Source organism: Chaetura pelagica, unplaced genomic scaffold, assembly GCF_000747805.2.
Source record: "Chaetura pelagica isolate M959 unplaced genomic scaffold, ChaPel_1.0 scaffold71, whole genome shotgun sequence".
Taxonomy (NCBI): domain Eukaryota; kingdom Metazoa; phylum Chordata; class Aves; order Apodiformes; family Apodidae; genus Chaetura; species Chaetura pelagica.
Window position 1 is genome coordinate 2,178,588 of NW_009952435.1, and position 19,772 is coordinate 2,198,359.

General features: G+C 38.9%; 1 protein-coding gene across 1 annotated transcript in view; it reads right to left on the minus strand.

Moving 5' to 3' along the window:
* The window catches only part of COBL (cordon-bleu WH2 repeat protein), a 116,967-nt gene that overhangs the window by 16,469 nt on the left and 80,726 nt on the right, over positions 1 to 19,772 (minus strand). The window contains exon 10 of the mRNA XM_010008368.1: positions 5,928 to 6,240. Within this exon, the coding sequence (XP_010006670.1) occupies positions 5,928 to 6,240 (313 nt within the window). The remainder of the gene's footprint in view (positions 1 to 5,927; positions 6,241 to 19,772) is intronic.

Consider the following 19,772-nt stretch of genomic DNA (forward strand, 5'->3'; position numbering starts at 1 on the left):
GGAATACAAAACCTTGTAACATTTGAATTTGAAAGGGCTGAAAATTAAGCAGAACAAGTTCACCCACCCCTATCCTTTCAAGCTTTTGTTTCAGACTAACTCATCAAAACCCTAACAGTTCTGTAGCAAACAGTGAGTATTTCTCAGTTTGGTAATGAAGAGACTCTTCTCCTCCCAATAGCTTCAACTACCCCAGCCAGAGCCAAAGGTAACAAATTCTTCCAAGAGAGAGAGACGAAATGGAATTATCCCTGTCCAGACCCACAGCATGAACCAGTCTCGAGGGTTCCCCCACCCCCACTCTATGCCCTTCACTAGCTGTACGTGAAAAAATATTCCTCTCTCATGGCTACTGAAACAGCAACCTAAGGGAGGGGAAAATCCTGTTCAGACCCATGGAAGGCATTTTATCTTTCTGTTCTAGACAAATCTGTATTTTTAAATTTTTTTAACTGCCAAGTTCTCTTTACATTTTAAAATATATTTATTTTCCAAATATTTTAATAGATTTACAACCTTTCCAAAATAATTATAACAAAAATATATTTCAAAGTGTTTTTCCTGCTATGAGAGAGGATGGTGGAATCACTCACTCTTAAGACCCTTGTTAAACCTCTGATTTCCATTGCTTAGAACTTTGAGAAATTATACATCTTTGCTAGGTGGCAGACCAAATGCAGCACTTTATATCATGTCCATGATCATTTTATTATTTTATTTCAGCCAAAAGAGTTAAATGTCTTCCAAGAACAGCATTTGGAAGGAAAGGAGAGCTGCATTCTGATACATGAAATGCTATTTAATGCCCAGTCCTCTGAAAAAAGGAGGTCCTGTGTGGTCTAACTGGTCATTAGTCCGCCTTGACCCTGTACATCAGCTCTCATTCTCTAAAATAGAATAATGCCACATTTTCATCTCACGTGAGTACTCTGCAGAGAAATTAATTAAAGTCTGCATGGCACATGGATACTAGTATGATGAGTTAGATAAAAAGAGCAAAAGGAAATTAAATAGTCCTGTCTCCAAAAGATACTCTGAACTGAGAATGAACAGTTATCTACCTGCTCTATTAATTGAGCTCTGAAACTCAGAAAGAAAATAAACCAAAACAGAGTATGATCCCTTTAACTGCAGACGTTATGATACTGCACAAAAGAGGGGGAATTAAGGTTAAAGAGAGGAAGCTAAGGTTACACAGACAGCCTAAATATTAATGTTACCTAACTTTGATCTCGTGACCTAGCATCCCTAATAATATTAACATAATTTTTAACGTGTAATTATTTATAAAGCTCCAGACAGTAGGTGTGCATGATGCTTTACAGGCATATAAAACTGACTGATCCCTGCCCCTAGGAGCTTGCATGATGACACCATACAAGGGATGGGAAAGGAGGGGGTACGGGAGGACAGAGTTGCAACACTGTGAGATCATGAGATGTACTAAATGCCACATAAGCAACATTTCAGCTTCTCTGTGGTTTTCTTGTTACTCATTTAACACTATATATTAAAATTCGGTGAACAGATACATAACGCAAAGAAATCAACCATAAGAAAGGATACGAAGGAAGAAAACTATGTAGTACAATGTTCAGTCAGCACTTAATATTAAAACATTCACAGCCAAATGTTGCATGTAGTGAGTTATTTATATGGAGTTAGTCCTTGGCACTTCCAGCTGAAGTCTGGATTCTGCTCTACCAGGCACTGTACAAACATATTGTGAGATATGATAGGCCCATTATGATTTTTATCCTAAAAAAACAGCTGGTAGCTGAAAGGAATATCAGAGGCAGAGAGACAAAGATGGTATAACACATTAGAAGCAGAGCCAAGGGCAGAACTAGTGTTCTAACATTTGATTTTATATTTTACATGGTAATGAATATGTGTATTTGGATTAAGATTGCTTGAACAAGAATCTTGAAAGAGAACAAAGTAAGAGTGCACATGCAAATTGTTCCCATTTACTGGAAAACAAAACCATGAAGGAAAGACCCCTGCTTGGAAACTCTGGAATTTGGGGACCTCCTTTTAGAAATTTCTGTTTCTCTACTCTGGGAAATGAATGAGATTTGAGCTCTGCTGTGGTTGTCATTTCTGTGCGTGCAAAGCCCATGGTAGGTGCTATTTCTGACCCAGCCACCCTGCTATGCTGCTGTGTGCACACAAACCTACTGCACCGCAAAGACTGTACTCTTGAATGCTCACAGATTCCCTTGACTTCAGCAGCAGATGAGGTGAAGGCACTGCTGTGATACTGTAATGCTATCAGGCATCCCAGCTACAGAGAGAACACCCAGGCCACCCAATAAACAATTCCAGAAACTCTAAGAAAAGTCAAATTAAATCTAAAGATACAATTAACCAAAGTAAGCAACATGGCAAAATACTTTTGATCTTCTGGAGCACAGATTAAGCCTCTGGACCAAATCTAGGTAAGAACTGTGGACCTGATTTCTGCTCTTCACAGTGCATATGCAAAATACCACTTGGTATTCATACTCCAAATACAACTTCCTTCCTTCCTAAGGGTACTTTTCAAGCCTAGAGAGTACAAAATCATTTCAGTATACAGCATTATAAATTCCAGCATTATAAATTAGTTATTCCAACAGGTGAAAAGCCCAAGCTTTAGTCAGCTTCACAATTTAAAATAACAAGTTAAGTATTTCCATTACTCTTTTTAACCTTTTTTTGCCAAGCCTCATCAAATTAGTCACTAAATAAAATCTCTGGCTTCAGTGGAGCTCAGGCTCAAGAAGGACTACAATTCACTGCTCCTAACCCCTGCTACCTTAGAGCAGTAACATATTCTCCCAATTTATTTGTTCCTTACTTCCTTTCAGAATTGAGTTGCATCTTGGTGCATAGACTAGAAGACAGAACAGAATTAATAAACTCCATGTATTTTTCCTTTGAGTTTTGTAGCTTATGAAACTTAGTTAAACTCTGTATAATTTGGTATCAGTTATTCACATGAACTACACTTGGATTTGTTTGGGAATTTAGGAGGGTAGTTTGGTCCTGAAAGTAGCCCATTCATCATGAGAACTACATACCATCTCAGGTCTCCCAACAGATTTTATTAGTAGGGTGGCAGCTGCTCTGACAGTGTAAGTCAAAACTCCTGTTCTCCAAATTTGGCTGTTCTCAAAATTGTACTCAGAACTGATTAAATCCCACTAAAACAAAAATTTCATACAAATAGGTTTAAAAAAAACTCCTTATTTTTTCCTTCCCTCTACACTTAGGAAGTGGCTTTTGAAAACTTAGCAAGTTGACCTCAAAAAGGATTTATACAAGCACTATTTTCAAAGTTGGTTTGTTTACAAACATAGGAGTGGAATTAGATTTACCTTCAAATATTACTGGCATATTCACAGCATTAAAGTTTAAAAGACACTACTATGAGCATCACTCCTGTGGCAACCCAAGTAGTTGCTGACGTAAGATTAAAATAAATCACAAATGTTAAATTTCTGCTATACACTAAAGTTGCTCTGAAATAATTTTGCTGTCACAGAGCCTAAAAAATAATGAGAATTTATGAAAAATAACTGCAGTCCTAAACCAACAATTTCGGTTTCCTATTTCAGTCTAAAACCACTATTTAAAGTATGGACATACTAGATAAATACAGAATATTTGGCAGAAAAAAAATCACAGAAAAGTATAACTTGAAAGCATAGCCCAACCTCCTGCTCCAAGCACAGCTAGTTTCAAGACAGATGAGGCTTTGTAATGAAAGCCTCCAAGCACGAAGATTCACCAGCCTTTCTGGAAAACTGGAAAATCTTTTCCACTGCTTATTGGCTCCCGTTTGGAGGATCTTCCTCCTTAAATTCAATTTGTATTTCTCTTACATCTGCTGGTCACGGTAGCCTCTTGTCCTTTCACTGTGTACCCCTGAGAAGCCCCATAGCCCTCTTTTTTTTTTTTTAGGGAAAAAAGGGAAAGACTGCAATCAGGTCTTCCCTCACCCACATAGCTTTTGCAAGCTGAACAACCTGGTTGCTTCCACTCCCCCTCACACTTCTCATGCTCCAGCATCCTAGCCCTCTCAGTGGCTCTCCTCTGGACCCTCTCCAGTTTGCAAACCTCTCTCCTGGATTGTCCAAGACTGGACACAGTACGACAGAACTGGCCTCTCAGTGGCTGAGCAGGGAGAGTAATCACATCCCTGACTGCCACCACCACACTACCCTTCCAGCTTCTACTCCTCATGCTCAGTGAGATCCCTGAGCAGCAGTCCTGTTGACCAGCTTAGGAAATGTCCCATTGTCTCCATTTTCTACACGCTTCCCAACTATCAAAAATTTTGTTTCTTTGTGTGACAAAGGTTAACCTCGATGGAATGTACAGAACATGTACCCTTGGCTGAAGTGAGATGTAGAAAATACTGACTTCCAAGCAGGAGCGTGTCACTTAATGATCTATGGTCATTCTTTTATTTGACTAAGAAAACAGGAAAGTCCAAAATAATTAATGCTGATTAGGATTGTTCATACAGGGCTTTGCTTTGATGTCTTTGCTCAACATCAGGGTAATGTCTCTCCCTGCTCCAGCGTGCATATGTGTTTCCCCATCAGTTTAGACCCTGCATTTTGAGGAAAATTGGGACTGCTTAGTCATCTGACAAGGCCCAATCTAAGTCTACTGAAATTAATGCGTTGTTTTTTTGGATCAGGTCTGGAACATTATTTGCAGTTACTATACTAGTGTATCTAATCCATCCAAGAGACTGCATCAGGACTTTAAAAGCTGTAAAAGGACAAATCACAAGAAAAATGTATTGTTGAGCAAGTATCTAAGTGACACTTGACCTTGTCCCCCTTGATATTGATGTTTAAAGAAAAGCCCTGAGATCATTCCAATATGTTAAATACTGACTTTGGCCTAACATATCCCTAATTTATTGCCCATTCCATGATCCAAGATGAAGTTCTGCCTCAGAAATGTGTGGAAGGAAATAACTAGGTCATGATACATGCTCTTATGAAGGGGCTACAGATTAGCAGCTGAACGGAGAGAGACCAGAAAGCACAGACTTTGTGTCAACTGAGAATTCAAAGGAATTTCTGGCCCCTGTCCCATGACTCTGCAGCATCACACAGAGCGGATCCCTGTCAGTATTACCAGGCCACCCTCCTTGCTGGAGGCACAGCTTCCTATTTGGCCAGTTCATATTTGCAAAGTCCTATAAATTTTGGGCTCCCTTTGCAGTCTTGCCACCAACTATGTGAGTTTTGGCAAACAAACAGTGTCAGAGTCACTTGTGCTTGAAGGCAGTTTCTAGTTCAATTCCAGCTTCTTGCATTTATTATTTTTTTTTAAACTGCAGGAAAACATTTGTTTATGAAAAAAAGAAAAAAAAAGGAAATATGTTTGAAAAAACCCTCCAAGGTATAACGCCAGTGGAGGTCAGCATTAGGTGAACATATATATATGCATGCACACACCCAGAAACCAACTTCAAATTTCACTGAATACAGTCCTTTTCCACCTGGCTTTCAATGGCTTGCATTTTTCCATTTTATGAATTTTGCATTTTATAACCCGCATGCTGTTTTTCTAGATCAATATATAGTAACATTTTAAGCACTCTGTATGCTATCAGAACTACAAAATAAACCAAACTGTAACAAAATTATTTCAGACTTTTTGGAGAAATTAACTCCAGAGGGCAGCGGTCTTTTGCAAGAAATGTAACTACAAGTTCACACAGAAGTGACCTTTGCCTGTTGCTACAAGCATGTCACTGGAGGGGATTTGGCAGTCAGCTTTTCACTGGGAGGAGTCACTTGGCATTGGCACTGGTTTATGAAAGAGCAGAAGAAAGCAGAAGTTGGTTTTCTTAAATGATTCCCTTCAAGGAGGACATGCAAGGTATTTTCCAAGAGCTGGTTGCAAAAAATGTTTACCTCTGTGGAGCACTGTCAGATCCCACGCTACGGCAGTAGGCGTTCTTTACAAGACACGTGTCTGTGCCCTGCATCACATCTGCCTCAGCTGAATCCATGTAGCCATTGACCAGCTTGATGTCTCTCAACTTCATACTGTCATTTTGTGAATCCAAAGATACAATGTCAGATGGGGAGCTCACAACACCTGAGTCTTCTGTGGTGTCCTCAGATGCAAAACAGCTGCTTTCTGAAGCCGTTTCTTCCACCTCTGATAGCTCCAGAACCATCTCCTCCACTACACAAACATTATCCTGTGCAGGCATCAGGCTCTCTGAATGAAATATAGCAAGGCAAGTTAGCTGAAAGTCATCAGTACATGAATCAAACACAGAGATCTACTCCTTTGTAATTGGAAAACAGCACATGAAATTAATTAGAAATAGTAAGATGGAGCACAGTACTTGTATATAGGATAAAAATGATTTGAGAAGTGACAAAAAAGTTGTTCTTTGCTTTCGGATAGGTAGGTTGCTAAGCCTGTCCTGTGGAGTTTGGGTTTTATAACTTTCATAGCAAATCAGTTTCTTCAGTTCTATGAAGAGGCAACTTTCTAGGGCCAATTTCTTGCAGAATTAGATGAAAGTTTAAATGATGTGGTGAAAGAAATCACTCCTGTAACTGTTTCTAACAGCATAATCTCATTTTTTCTCTTCCATGCTGCCAAGTAGACCACGGCATTTCCAATAAGAAGTCTACACACAGGTGATAAGGGGCAGCATTTCCCAGTCAGGACACTGAACTGGCTGAGTGGATGTCACTTTATACTCTGTTGTGTTAAGTGGGAGAGTGACAATTATCGCTTTTTCAAAGCACACAAAATCTACAAGTAAGTGTACAGAAAAGTAGAGACTACTAATGCTTAAATCAGAACTTTTGCCAACATTTAGTAATTTATAAAGGAGATCAAGGGATATGCCCTTTGCATGTCTAATTCCAATAAATGTAAATTTTAAGAGAAGATTAGACATTGTACAATTTTTCACACTTTGTTTGTTTCCTGTGCTACTTGGGTATTTTTTATTTTGGGTGGCTTTGGTTTTTTTTTGCTGGAAAATAAAATTTAGGTTATTTCCCTTAAAAAATGTAGAACTCTAGACTATATCCTGCAGTTATGCCATAAAATGGGAACTCTCAACAAGTTCAGTAATTCCAATGACTGAGACTATTAAGGGACTGACGACAGCATCAATCCACACACACTTCTTTTGATCAAAAAGAATCAATAAAGACTAATCTCAATGTTTAATTTGAAATGATAAGTGTGCTCCATTCTCTTCTTCAACCTCAGCAAGCAAAAGGAAGATTAAACAACCGTTTATAGTCTGATCTTATAGACACTTGTGGTGGATATTAAGTATATGAGATGTCCCCAGTCCACCAAGAGTGACTAAGATTAAACATACACTTCACTGTTTTTTAGGGTCAGAATCTACAATTTTTTTGAAGCATACATTAAACTACAGGTCAATAACAATGATAAATAAAGAGAAATACTTCTGTATTATGTTGTATACACAAAAGTATTTTCTTTAAGTCAGAGAACTGAAAATATCTTTGTCAAAAATGTCACAGAAATAAAGTTGTAAGGGTGTATCTTAGAAGTTAAGCTTTGAGCAAAACTAAATAAAAAATAATTTAAACCAACATTCTCCTTGACTGAGGTTACAAGATGCCATTAAGTACTGAAATTGATTTCTGACACCAGAAGTAATAAAATTCAGAGGGTTACAAATCATGATTGAAGTTGTAAGTGCTGTCAAGCATCGATATTAATGACTGAAGACGATCCAAAAACTCTATTGTAACTTCAGAAGTAATGTTATTTGATTTCTTTGACCTTATTTCTAGGTTCCATGTTTAATCCAGGAGATTGTTCCATCTAAAAATGGCAATTACAGGAACAAAGTATGTGTCACGGAGAGGATAGGGGTATGCTCATGACAGGCTTACAGTTAGGAAAACACTCAAGGAGAAATACGAATAATTGGGCATTAAATACCAAATAATAAAACTCCACACAAATAGACAGTAAATGAACAGGTAACAAACTAAGAAAAAACCCAATAAGAACACACCACCAAAGTACTAGCAAAAACTACAATACGTTAAAAACAGAGCAAGGCAGGATAGTAAATAAATCAATTTAAAAAGTGGAAGTCAAAGAGTGGAAGCACACAGGAAGATTTTGAAGTAATGCACAATGCAGTATACCTTGATGCAGAGAGACCTCTGTTTAACACAGGCCACATCTATTGTCACCAGGATGCCATAAATGATCTCCATATTATAGCTGGCACAGCAATTTACAGCAAAGTACCTATTTCCAGTTCCTGACACAAGGTTCTCAGGCTTTTCCTCTTTAGCTGTCTCATTTCCTCATCTCATCCTCGCCTGCCTGGAACTATTTCCTGCATCTTTCTGCTCAGGATTTATATTCTATTGGTCACATAGTCCTGCTTGCCTCCTGTAGTAACACTTTTCTCTCCCTGATGTGATACAGCAAGCTGCTCCACAGGAGGATCTCCATCCCCCATATTCTTCCTACGTATTGACAAACAAAATGAAACCCAAATCTTTTATTATGAGGATCCACGTGCAAATCAATCCCTATGTTTCCTCTGGATCTTAGCATTTATTTCAGTGTCAGAACCTCCTAATCCAAAGTCAGTTTTATCCTGAGGCATCAGATTACAGAAAGACACCTTTCTATTCAAAAAGTTCCCTGTGTTCAAGCAAAACCAGGATGTCCCTCTGTCTTCAAGCCTATTGTGTGTCATGTTAACAACCTTGTTGCAGCTAAGAAACATCCCTGTTTCAAAGAGAATTTTCAGCCATCCTTGGTTGACTTAAGTAAGAAACTATTCTTCCTTCTACATGCCTGATTAAGTCTGCACTGGTGCAAACTGAAGATGGATGGGCATTACTGGGTAACGACACATGACATGAAAGAAGCCTACCTCAGCTTTACTGAGAGGTTTTGACTCCAGGAATCAGCAAGTATCTTTTATAACTTTCTAATTATACACAGAGAACTGGTTAATATGCAGTAGTAGATGCGATTCTACCTTGTGATTTTTGCCTAATATTTCTCAGAGGAGTGTATATGCAGAAAACCACCACACACCAAGCACAGCACGATCACAATGACGGCAGCTACTGAGGCTGTTTGTTGGCTGAATAAAGAAAGCTATTGACATTTATTTCTTTCTTCTCTGTCATGATATTAAGAATATTTCAGTATGTGCTCTGATCACCAAGATCTCATGGAGACACGTCCAGGTGAAGACAGAATATTCAGCAAGTACTTCAGGGTTGGACACAGACAATCCTGACAATCCACACAGATAATATATTAACTGAAACACTGATGTACCTTGGAAGACTCTGCATTTCCAGAAGTGTAACAATGCTGGTATCCTTTATCAGGACCATACGACCTTGCCCACTGGCTTCAAGTGGGGTGTGATATTGAAAGGGGTGTAAAACTCAGCCTGCAGTCTCCTAGTCATACTGAAATCTCCATGGGACTTCTCACCCACAGATGAAATCAGAGAGAGACCCTCAATGCATTGCCACCAGCCTACGTCCTGCTCCAGGCTGCAGATTGGGCAAAGCCCAAGTAAATGTCATACCAGTGATCTCCCTTGCTTAGCAGCAGCAATGCTGTCGCTGCACAATTAGGTCAACCACAAGTTACAAAGGCTTTCTTGGGGACGGACTGGGACGGTCTGTTTGCAAGAATGTTGCCCATGATTATCAAGAGGGAAACAGGAGAGTAGCTCATCACTAAAGAATGTAAGCTTCTTGTTTAACACAAAAGAGATCTTGTCGCTTTAATCTCAATAGGCTGCAAGTAATTAGGAAAACACTGAACTTAAGAGTTTAGAGGAGTCATATCTACACTCATGCAGTTTGATACTGCATATATGTACACATTACTCTTACAGAATGCCAATGACAGGGAGACAGATAAACCTCATCTGGTTTAAATGCTAATCAGCACTTTCAGAAATGAATATTTAAGAGTAATGAAATGAAGACTACCACGGGTAAAATACTCAATTTGATTATTCCTACGAAAACAACCACCACCAGCTTCAAATGAGATCAGAATTGGAACTAAGTGTTCAAAAGACACATATCCTACCCTAAACTCACAAAGTCACCAAAGTCCAAGTCATCACTCCCTATGTCCAATGGGCACCAAGGTGTATGTAAGTCTTGTCATGCTGTAACTGTTCACTAAGTGCTGCGACCTTCTGCTTATGCAGCACTGCTGGCTGTTTACTGTCACATTAAATGATGACAGAATCAGTACATCCAAAACAATTTAAAAAAAGGCAACACTTGGTTTAACCCCCACATGGTGAATAACTTGAAATTAGTAATGGTTTTAGAAATGCAGAGTTCCTCTAATACCTCTGAGTTTTTGCTAAGAGGTTGGCAATTATTTTCCAATTCCTTTCATCACTTGTACCACTGCCAAAAAACCTACCTTTCATGGATTAAAATTGCTTTGCTGTAGTTCAAGTGGCCTATTACAATGAATTTATAAGAAATATTAAAAACTTTCTAACATTTAAGAATATTAATTCTTATAATGATCCCCAAATTACAGTACAATTATTTCACTGACAGTACCTAAAGTTTCTAGCAAGGAAAGAAACACTGCTCTAATTATTTGTACTGGCAGTAAAAAGTTAGATTGTCACAAAAGATCATATAAAAGAAGTAAATGTACAATTTTTCATACACTTGGAACTAGGCTGGTAGAACAAATGGGAAAAGAAAACATTTATTATGGCAATGATTAACAGAGATTATGAAAACGGACAACGCAGGATTAGTTTAAGAGTTTTCACACAGGTACAATGTGTCCTGGTTACATATTATTTGTTTCACTCATCGATCAAAAACTTGTACCTAGAGACAGGTGTTAAAAAACATTCAGCAAGCAGCTAAAGCACAAGACAGAATGGGCAGACTTTTCATTGCAACTAAGACTATTTTAATCCAATAATGCATCTTAGCATATTTCAGCCTACATATATTCTTTTCGTGTTGTTTTGTTGTTGTGTTTGTTTGTTTTTTACTTATAAGAAACAAAGAAAGAGATGACTACTGTTACATATTAACAAAAGCATGGTGGGAGTGAATGAATCAAGGTCCAAGGCACTTTTCCTCTCCCAATTCCTGTAACTGTCCTTCAGAAAAAGGAGAGGCCAGGAAATGCTGAGCTGAGGAACCATGCTCTGCAGCTCCAGCCCTCCTCCAAAATGAGAATGTAAAGCAGCTTAATGTTGGCTCAGCTCATTTAGGTCATAGAATCACAAAGTAATTTAATTTGGAAAGAACTTCTGGAGTTCACTTAGTTCAAAGCAAGGCTTCAGCTCAGATGAGGTTGCTCAGGACCTTCAGCAGCTGAATTTTGAAGATCTACAAGCACCGAGACTCCACAGTCTCTCTGGGAAATCACAAATCATTCCCTGAGCGATGCTTAATGCTTCTCCCCATAAAGAACATTTTTAATGCCACATTTAAATTTCTCTAGCTGCAACTTGTTATTGTTGCAGTCTTATCCTTTGCAGTGGATCTCAAGAGAAAAGTCTGGCTTGCTCTTCTCTTTCCTTCAGATGTAAGACAGAGTTCAAATTCTCCTTACCCTTCCTTTCTGCAGGCTGAACAAGCTCTGTTGCCTGAGCGACCTCAAGTACATGTTTGGATGCCTCTGCCAGACTCTGCTGCCTCTGCTCTAGTTTGTTGGTATCTTGTTCCACAGAACTCAAAACTGAATCCACTTTCGGACAATGGACACAGACTTGGCTTCATGGCAGCCAAGTAAAGGGGACTAATCATTTCCCTTGATCTGCTGGCTACGCTGTTGCTAGTGCAACCCAGTCTGTGGTTAGTGCTTCATCACTGTAAAGGCACACTGCTGACTCACACAGTCCTGCATGTGATTCCCAGTTCTCACATAATAAGATATTTTCGGTCTCCTTCCCAGTCTTATGCCCCACGCTCATGTTTTCCATGAGGTTCTGTTACTGCAGTCATTCTTACTGCACAAAATCTGCAAACAGAAGTAAATCTATTCCTTTACATGCTAGCCAATTAAAAAGACTCAAAGGATACATCCCACCAGACATACTAGAAAGGTACATATAGAGCATTATTAGATGTACCCTGTGAGTCTTCAGCATTTCTACAGTCAATCCCAAGGTAATCACAGTTAATGTAGCTATCTAGATCTACTCTCCTATGGTTGAAGAAGAAATGCAATGTGGACTGATTAAACCTGCCTTAGCAATTTCAGGTAGTTAAGCACTTCCCGTGAGGTTAAACCTGTCTGCTGTTAGTTGATATTGAAAACCAAAGGTATTGTAACTTTTACAAAAGCTTTCTTGGCAATAATGTTTTCTACACCAAAGGCAATACAAGATAGGATCAAGCCAAGAAGTGAGAACTGAAGAGTATTCCAGCCCCTCCATTGCTTTTCCAATGTGCAAGTGACTGTGAAGGTCTGTGCACTCATGTTTGATTTTCCTTTCAAACCTTTGCTAAAAATGTTTGTGAACTCTCCCTCAAATCAACACTAGGTAAGACTGTCTGCTAGCTCTTAAGGACTCAGAAGAAACTACCACTTCAAGTAAATGTCTGCTTAACCTCACTCTCATTTTTAACACTTGCCAAGCAAGCAAACAAAGAACAAATTCTCAACTAACAGCAATACATATTTTAAGATGGGAAAATTAACATATTGGGCTTTATTATCCCCATTTCTTTCCCACAATTCCTTCTTCAATGACTGAAAAAGCTTCTCTGATCTCTCTGCAAAGCCCATTTGACCTAGAACCCTGCTGCTGTGGCAAAACTGCTTTTCATCCTCTCTTTTTTGGCACTCTCTTGAGCCTACTAGTTCCTTGCTTTTATAAAAGCCTTGTTTGGACTCTCTGACAACTCTACATCATAGCCAGTAACCAGTCTTCCTTATTCAAAGGGATCAGATGTCATGAAAGCAACACAAAGAGCAAAATGCTCTTTGGCAGGAAAAGGATCATGTGTCAAAGCAGATCTTTTCTTGATTAATCGGAGAACATTGCCACTTGGCTTGGAGAAGGACAGATTTTAAAAAAATGAGTAAGTAGTGTGAATTGTTAATTTCCTTTTATACACAACAAAGTATGATGGGGAGACTTTTGCAACATTTCCTGGTGTTCATGATCCAAGATTAACAGCAACCTAGAATGACTACAAGGCTCTAGTTGGTCCTTTACTTTGGTGTGAGGAGAGGGTCAGCATGCCTGATCTGTGCAGTTCAAAACGACTATGAACAAGACGACAACGTCGGTTAGAGGAGCACGATAGCACAGAAATATATTTAAGAGTATATAAGAGATAGCTTCAGACTTGCACTTCATAAATAACTCTGTGTAGCACTGGTAACGTGCTGTGATCAATAATGGGGCTTGTAGGACTCCTTTGTGGGAAAGGAAAATACCACTCTCCGTATTTTGCTGGGAATTATTAGTCTTAAGTGATAGATTTTGGCAATATGCATCCTTTACAGAGGTGGTCGGCTTTGACTCAAGCACACTGCAGAATCTAAACAAATGGACTGTGAAGGTGATTTCCATGAGCCACCTTAGAGAACACACTATAAAATTGCCTGAAAAGCGTATGTGGTGTAATGATTAAAATGAGAATTTACTGGTGCATCTATGTAATAAACCAATGTTTTATTAGGTGATTTTAAAGACCACAGAAAAAAAATGCCATTTGCTCAACTTGTCTTTTTAAACCTCACCATTTTCTCCCTCATGCACTCTGTTCTATGAATTAATTATCTCTACTCCAGTTTCACATTTCCAGAATAATCCAGAGAAAAACATAAAAAACGTTTGCACTGTAATTATACTTTCCTGCTCCAGAGGGTAGCTGTCAGCAAACTTGGCAAAGAAGAAGAAAAAACCCAACCCTAAGACACATACATGCACACACACTTGTAGGACTTAAGAGCTCTTTCCATCATACGGAGACACCATTCCAGTCACAGTTGTGCATTTATTTCTGATTAAAAGTTATTTGAAAGTGAGGAAGTGTGGGAGAGAATCAGGCCAATCTGTACTGAAACTATTAGATATTAGAGACTAAAAATAATACAAAAAATCGAACAGTTGTTTTTAATTTATTAAGATAAAAGTATACCTGTCTTGGAGATATAAGAGCGTCTGTTAAGAACCACTACATCAGTGAGGAAAAATGCTTTTAGTACCCTCCTAATAATGCAGACTTGCTAGGCAGTACTGGCAACAAATACTAGTTTTGCTTAATACCAAAAGCTAAGAGTGAACTCTAGGCAGGCGTAGTGGTTAACAAAATGGGATTTCATCACTCTTGCAAATTTTTTTCTTACCCATCCTCATGGCATCTCATTCTACTCAGATCTTTGATGTTGTCCTGCAGTTCCCCCATCAGTGCACCCATCATTTTCCCTTACATCAGTTTCCATCTTTATATAGGGTAGTATCTATAGTATGATCTTCAATCACAGAGCCCTGAGAAAATTAAATGTTTCATGCACAAGCCACCTGTCTAACTTACAATTAGGATGGCGCAAAATAACTCCATTTAATTGGCCAAAACATGCTTCAGCCAAACCACCAATAACGTAAATACCTTCACAGAAGAATTTCAGTAGCTAGCTCCAAATATAGATATGAAAACATTTTCATACACCTCTGTGCTATAAAGACACAAAGCTCTACTGACGTTTTGATGCACATTAACTGACTCCTCTTGGACCTTCTGATCAATAGAATACCTGCTTCCCTCTCCGAAGTTCAAACAATAACAGGCTTTTCAATGTATTTTGGCTGGTGCTTTACTTTGCAACAGTATTTCTAGAAATATTTTACCCTAAAAAAGCATGCTTCTTTTCTGAATTTAGTTACTATACTTTTTACTGCAAATTCACACTCTGTTACACTGCCATCAAATTTCTCATAGCTGTTAAGAAGTCCAATAATGTTAATGGAACTATCTACCTGGAGAGACACTCCTTGGAGTACCTGAACACTTCTCATCACTATGACATTTTGCCCTCTGATACTCCTCATTAAAGAATTATTCTTTCAAAGAACAAAACTGAGGACTAGACTAAGTATCTCCCTGAAGATCTTGTGCAATATTCTCCACGGGGACACTGTACCACTTTCAAAGGACATTTCCTAGGCACTCTGAAAACCAGACTCCCATTCTGGGATGAGGGCAAATCGAGGGCAGTGAGCAGGACAGGGCATGTCAAGCACACTCACCACCTAAAACATTGCCAAGCACCCTGAGGCTTTGCTAGCAGCAAATAGCCACAGACATACAGCAGAAGCCCATAAAGGCAACTGGTTGTACGGAAGGATGGCAAGAGACAGACTTCTTTTCCAGCAACCCAGACATAGCCAAGAAATCACTGTGTGGGGCAAGAATCAAATGCAGCATATCACCAACTCCACTTCAGGCTCTAGCCATGGGGTTATACCTTTCAGCAGCACACACTGAAGCTCTCCCTGGGAGCCTAGTATGGAGGGCAGTATTAGACAGGTGGAGAAAAAAGTTCTCAGAGGAAAGCTCCACCGTGATGCCACCACTCCTCTTTGACAGCAGACGAACTAGATCAGATTATTTCAGACATAAGCAGAGATGGCAATACTTAAGTCAGAGTTGAATTTGGCCTGCTCTTTCATAGTCCTCTTGTGAAGCCTATTATCTCATCAATCATGTTTTGCCCTGAAGCTCTCCTTCCCTATTAACTTGAAATACCAGGAGGAAGAAATGCAAACATGCAAGAGTGGTAACTGGATGTTATGCTCTGTACTGACTTGTGGATAGTAAAATGTTAATGGCAGTGTCACCTCTGGTGCCATAGTGAACAGTTGCCTGATGCAAGAAATGGGTCATCATCTGAACACCCACTTCGAATAAATTTTCCCCTTTCATATTTTGTGCTGTTAGTATCAGATCCTGCTCCCACTTTGGCAGCTGGGTTTTGCTGCTGACTTCAGTGGGAGCAGGATTGGACCGCACACTGATCAAAATGCAAAGCTGCAGATATCTCCTGCATGGGATGAATCCCCACAGGGAAGATTTGTCTGTATTTTTATTCATGTGAAGCATTTAAAAGCTTTCATTTACACAGCTCATTCAGTAATAACGTGCATACTATATAATGGGGTACCTGATTAACCATGCTTAAGTGCTTTGCTGGAGCAGGGCCATTTCTAGAATTTGAAGGTTCGCTATGATCATACCCTCAAAACAGACAAGCTATTTGGGGGAATTTTTCACTGGAGTTAATGGACTTAATTAGGATCAGCATAAAAGGTCATTTTTCCTACGGGAAATTTGGAAATGTCTTCGAGTTTCTTGCTTTTAAGCTTCAGTTCCTACAGAAATTAGGTTGAGAAGGTCACACTGTTGTAGGTTTGTAAGGCTGTCTATGAAACCCTCCGGTAACTTTTAAATTGGCTGCCAACTTCTCCTGAATTAGTCAGGAAGACGAGCACTCTAAAGTTCAGTTCCAAAAGTTTCCTGAAAAGGTAGAAGGGCAGAGCAAGGAGACTTTCTTCATGTATGTGCTGACATAAAAGCTCATGCTCTTTTATCTTCCAGGGGTACCTGATAGAAGAACATTATGGCCACTAGCTCACACCCAGAGTGTGATGGGTTTTAGATACCAGAGAACTGAGTCATTATTGCAGAAGTCCAAAAGAAATATTTTGAGGAACTACTTAATGGGGTGTGAAGGAGAAGAAGACAACGAAGAAGAAAAAAGGGGTGGTAAAATTCCCAAATCCTAACATCCGTTTTGGTTTTCGAATTCAAGAAGGTAAGTTCCTGGGATTTTCTCCTCCATCTACTTTTCCCCTTTTTTAACCATTATTTATCTCTTCATTATCCCATTTCTTTCCCCTTCTTATCCGTAATAAAAATTATTTTTTTAAAAAAGTTCACCTCCTCTTTACACTACAAAGAACCAGTTCTTCTTTTTCTTTTTTTCTAAAAAGTCACACAAGGATTGTGTTCCAAAAAAATTTTAGCAGGTGTGACTGGCCACTGTTACACTTTGTACAGTACAGTTTGTACAGTAATGCTCAAACATTATCTTCATTCTCCTGATTGCTCATAATTTCATCACGAAAAACTCTCACCTTAGAGTGGCCCCTGTCAGAGCAGCACAGAATCAAGCTGGTGTTTTGTTATTACTCTGCCCATTACAGCATGCAAGTTTAAAGACTTGTGTTTCCACTGCTTTCAGTCTGCTAATTTTCTCAGAGGCACCAATTTAAGTCCGTGGACAAACCGCAAGGAGTTTCCCTGTGCAAGGATTTTTTTTTTATTTTTTTTTTTAATGCAATCGATACATTGCCAAAGCCTTGTATTGTGAACAGCAGCATGTATTTATTGTGCCCTGAATGTGAAGAAAAGCCTTCTGTGTCCTTTGTAAGAGCAAACTGAAGACAAATGATTTTATTTGAGGAACATCTGAATCCCACTGATTAGCTTCATGAATACAGAATAGGAAAGCTGCCAGGTACAGAGGAAGCTGGGCATGTCCACAAGGGAGTGGAGCAAACAAGCAAATTACAGTATATGCATGCTTTTTTTTTTTTACCAAATGTTTTCACTTGGAAAATTTGGACACTCCAACCTCTAAGTTTCTTTAACTCACTGGTCAGTTATTCAGCATATTGTTCTCATTTTTTGAAAACAAGCGGAGAAGGGTTTTAAAAATTAAAAAATATATTTTTTCAATAGTAAAATGTTCACATACATTGTATTTAATTGAAATAAGATTTCTTCTGGAAAAAAAAAAATACAATCTTTCATTTTTTGTGGAAGCAAGTAGAAGTTTTACCTAGTAAAAAAAAAAATCTCATCGATCCTGAGCACTGATTTAACATGGCTGAGAGACTGGTAGTACCCAAAAAGGGTTTGTCCTGGTTTGAGCCAGGATGAAGCCAATTTTTCTTTTTAGTGATTTTTTTTTTTCCTTCAGTGAGCTTTCTTGTAACTAGCAACAGTGTGTTCTGCTAGGCTGATAAGACACTGGAATGTTTTTCTAACTCCTGAGGCTTCAAGGCTGCACCTTCACTCTGCCGGCTCAGACACTATGGGGAGATCTGTGACCCCCCCGTAGGAGGCTGAGTTAGACAGACAGCAAAATTGGCCAAAGATATTCCATTCCATATATCTACGTAAGCTCAGAGGAAGGTCAGAGATCACAGGAGACAACTTCCTTCCTTCTTCTTCTCCCCTTCTCTTCCGTCCATGGCCAGTGTCCAGGGAGGACTCTGTTCATCCATCACCGTCGATCCTCAGCCTTGATCTCTCCTGACCCCCATAACTCTCTGCTTTCTCCAGCAGCAGCTCCGGGATTCCTCGGGTCTCTTCCCAGTTCAGGGGTGGGGGGAGGCGAGAGGCTTTTGCCCATACCTGAATATATCTGTATATAATTGTATATATTTTCTTGTATGATTCATTAGTGTTTTAATTAAAGCTGTGTAGTTTAGTTTTCAATCCAGCCAAGTCTCTCTCTTTTTCTCTCTCTCCTTCCCTACCTGGGTGGGAGGGGGAGGGGATCGAGAGCATTGTTGTCGAACCTGAGTCAAACGGTGACAGGGCTTCAGAATAAAACCAAGAAAAAAATACCAGTGCATTCCAGCAATAGCCCCCAAAATAGTTTCTACTTCCAGCAATACCAGGAACTGATACAGGCTGGCCCTTATAGCTCTTGGCAGTCCACTGTGAGGCTTTCTGTATATCAAGAAAAGAGTGTGTTTAGCATCCAAAATGCTCCATCTCTTTGGAGTAAAATTCACATGCAGGAAGCTCTTATTTTAAACTTAAAGCTAGTAGATTAGTTTTTCTGACATTATTTATAATTCTTACATAATTCCTCATGATTCTTATAGTTTAAGAATTGTAAGAATTCTTAAATTCTGGCCATTGAGTCTTTACTGTTACACCTATAGATACAGCTTACACATAGAGTTGCTTGCATGTTTTTACTTAAGTAAAAAAATGGAAAATATTTCTCCATTAATTTCCATGTTTTTACAATCTGAAAAAATATTTTATATTTTAGTTTTTAACTTCCTGTCAAGTGAAAAAATTGAGGAACAAAACAATCATGGGAGAGAAAAGAAGATAAATACTAACCTACCTGCTTTAAGGGTCAGATATCTATAATAATTTTCATTAGATACTTCAAGTAAAAAAATTAGTTGTACTGTTTTTTGCTCTAACAAGTAAGTAGATACTCCTCCACCAGTCCTTCACTGTTTATGGGAGGTTACCATATATTTAGTGACTTTACTTTCACCTTTTAATCACAAGAGTCTTAAAAGAAAAAAAGTTGTCAGTTATAGTCTGCCTTTCTCATTCTTTCCTCATTCCTCTTCTGTTTTATGTCTTTGTCCTCCATTGCACCCCACCTTTGCTTATGGTACAGTAGGTTAGAAAGTAATTATTTTATCCATGCCAGGATCCAATTATAGAATCCACAAAAGGAGCTGACAAAAGAGACTCTGTCTCTGCTCTCAGCCTTTTGCTCCCTCAGGCCCTATAACCCAGAACTGAATGTGCATGGCCAGAATTCTCAATTTCTTAGAAGAAAGCAGGCAGGCATTTTAGTCAGTGTTTACTGCTTAGAAGTGGTAATAGGAAAAGCTGAGTATGAGCATCTCTAAGGATGGGCAAGCACTTAGGTATGGGTATTATCACCTGCCTGGAACAGAGAACAAAATAATT